Here is a 2,437-nt window from a genome sequence, read left to right as displayed (position 1 = left end):
CCCCACCCCCATCTCCTACCTACTAACCTCATCCCACCCCCTTGACCTGTCCGTCCTCCCTGGACTGACCTATCTCCTCCCTAATTCCCCACCTACACTCACCTTTACTGGCTCCATCCCCGCCTCTTTGACCTGTCTGTCTCCTCTCCACCTATCTTCTCCTCTATCCATCTTCTATCCGCCTCCCACTCTCTCCCTATTTATTTCAGAACCCCCTTCCCCTCCCCCATTTCTGAAGAAGGGTCCAGACCCGAAACGTCAGCCTTTCTGCTCCTCTGATGCTGCTGGGCCTGCTGTGTTCCTCCAGCCCTGCACCTTGTTATCTCAAGGCCTCACACCTAAAATGTCACCTCTTCTTTCCACTAATAAAACCTTTAGTTCTCTCTTAGGGCAGTGACTTCAAAGGAATTCAGGGATTTACATGTATATATTAATCAATTAAAACCTTCTGACTGATTAAAGATTTAACAGCATCTTAGGTTTGTTTAATACATCCTCATCAGTTGTGTGACCCTGTGATCTTTTACTAATAAATTCTGTGCCTGATACTACCTCTCTCACTAACACTTGAAGAAAGAGCGAGGCTCTGAAAGCTTGTGTTTTCAAACAAACCTGTTGGACTATAACCTGAAGTCGTGTGATTTCTGACCTTGATCACCCCAGTCTGACTCCGGCACCTCCACATCATGAACCACTGCAGTCCATGTGCTGTGGGTTGACCCACAATGTCCCTTAGGGAGGGAATTCCAGGATTTTGACCCAGCGACAGTGAAGGAACGGCGATATATTTCCAAGTCAGGATGGTGAATGGTTTGGAGGGGAACTTGCAGGGGGTGGTGTTCCCATGTATCTGCTGCCCTTGTCCTTCTAGATGGAAGTGGTCGTGGGTTTGGAAGGTGCTGTCTGAGGATCTTTGGTGAATTTCTGCAGTGTATCTTGTAGATAGTACACACTGCTGCTACTGAGCTTCGGTGGTGGAGGGAGTGGATGCTGAAGGTGATAATCCTGAAATTAGACTTCAATTGCAGATTTACTAATTGTATTTACATCCCACCAGCTGCTGTGGTGGGATTCGAACCTGTCTCTCCAGGCAATTGGCCCAGATTATTGATCAATATGATTGTCCCACTGTACCCTCCTCTGATAATGGAGTTCCTGGTCACTCAGCGTGAACACATGTTCATACTGAGGTGGCCACTGACTGAGACAGGAGCTGGGTAAACACCTTCCTAAAAAATTCCGGAAGTTTCTGTTCAGTGCACCCTGTTCCTCTGGAACAAACATGCCCTCAGCACCTCTCACGCTCTCCGCCTCCTGGAGCCTCAGCAAGACTCCACAATGAGGCATTAATGAGGGCACAAGGAGTAGCCATCTGGGAGTGAAAGTGCAGTTTCAGGGATCGGTTTGTTTGTGTTGGGAATGTAGCCACAGGAATCTCCAACGCCTCACCACCACAGACACCCAGCCCCTCCCTGTAACACACCCCAGGTACAGGACAGTGTACTCACTTTGACGCCCCTCCATCAGTCTTTGTCCACCTGCAAGAGCCAAAAAGAGAGAATTTACTGCCACATTCTGAAATCGGCAGGGTCCAGGCCAGTCCGACAGAATAAGCATCATTTACTCATTAAACAACTCTCAGACGGCACTGAATAAGGTGCTTTGATTCAGAGAAAACTGATGGCAGAGCACAGCATTGAGTGGGGAATGGCTTATCAGAGACAGTCAGAATGTAACAGACAGCAGGAGGAAGGCACATTCACATTCAGAGTGGCATTGGAGGGGTGGGGGTGATGTGTGGACAATCTAATAAAAATAAAACTGCTGCAGCAGGAGATTCACACGGAAGCAGCGGCACAGACATAGACACCGTAGTCGAAACTGCTGTCCCTCAGTCCGAACCTCTTGTGGGCAAGGGAGTGCATGTAGGGGACAGTGTGGGAGTGTGTGTGCGTGTAAGGGACAGTGTGGGAGTGTGCGTGCATGTAGGGGACAGTGTGGGAGTGTGTGTGCGTGTTGGGGACAGTGTGGGAGTGTGTGTGCATGTAGGGAACAGTGTGGGAGTGTGTGTGCATGTAGGGGACAGTGTGGGAGTGTGTGTGCGTGTAGGGGACAGTGTGGGAATGTGTGAGCATGTAAGGGACAGTGCGGGAGTGTGTGAGCGTGTAGGGGACAGTGCGGGAGTGTGTGTGCATGTAGGGGACAGTGTGGGAGTGTGTGAGCTTGTAAGGGACAGTGTGGGAGTGTGTGTGCATGTAGGGGACAGTGCAGGAGTGTGTGTGCATGTAGGGGACAGTGTGGGAGTGTGTGTGCGTGTAGGGGACAGTGCAGGAGTGTGTGTGCATGTAGGGGACAGTGTGGGAGTGTGTGTGCATGTAGGGGACAGTGCAGGAGTGTGTGTGCGCGTGGGAGACAGTGTGGGAGTGTGTGTGCGTGT

At 50.6% G+C, this 2,437-nt stretch overlaps 1 protein-coding gene across 1 annotated transcript in view; it reads right to left on the bottom strand.

Annotated features, from left to right (window-relative positions):
• Nucleotides 1-1,504: 1,504 nt before the first annotated feature.
• Nucleotides 1,505-2,437, bottom strand: part of LOC109937127 (tensin-1-like) — a 112,114-nt gene continuing 111,181 nt past the window's right edge. Inside the window, exon 18 of the mRNA XM_048599287.1 lies at nucleotides 1,505-1,538. Coding sequence (XP_048455244.1) covers nucleotides 1,505-1,538 — 34 coding nt within the window. The remainder of the gene's footprint in view (nucleotides 1,539-2,437) is intronic.

Source organism: Rhincodon typus, chromosome 7, assembly GCF_021869965.1.
Source record: "Rhincodon typus isolate 14 chromosome 7, sRhiTyp1.1, whole genome shotgun sequence".
Lineage (NCBI taxonomy): Eukaryota > Metazoa > Chordata > Chondrichthyes > Orectolobiformes > Rhincodontidae > Rhincodon > Rhincodon typus.
Note: the sequence above shows the minus strand (reverse complement) of the source record. Positions and strands in the feature narration are given on the sequence as shown.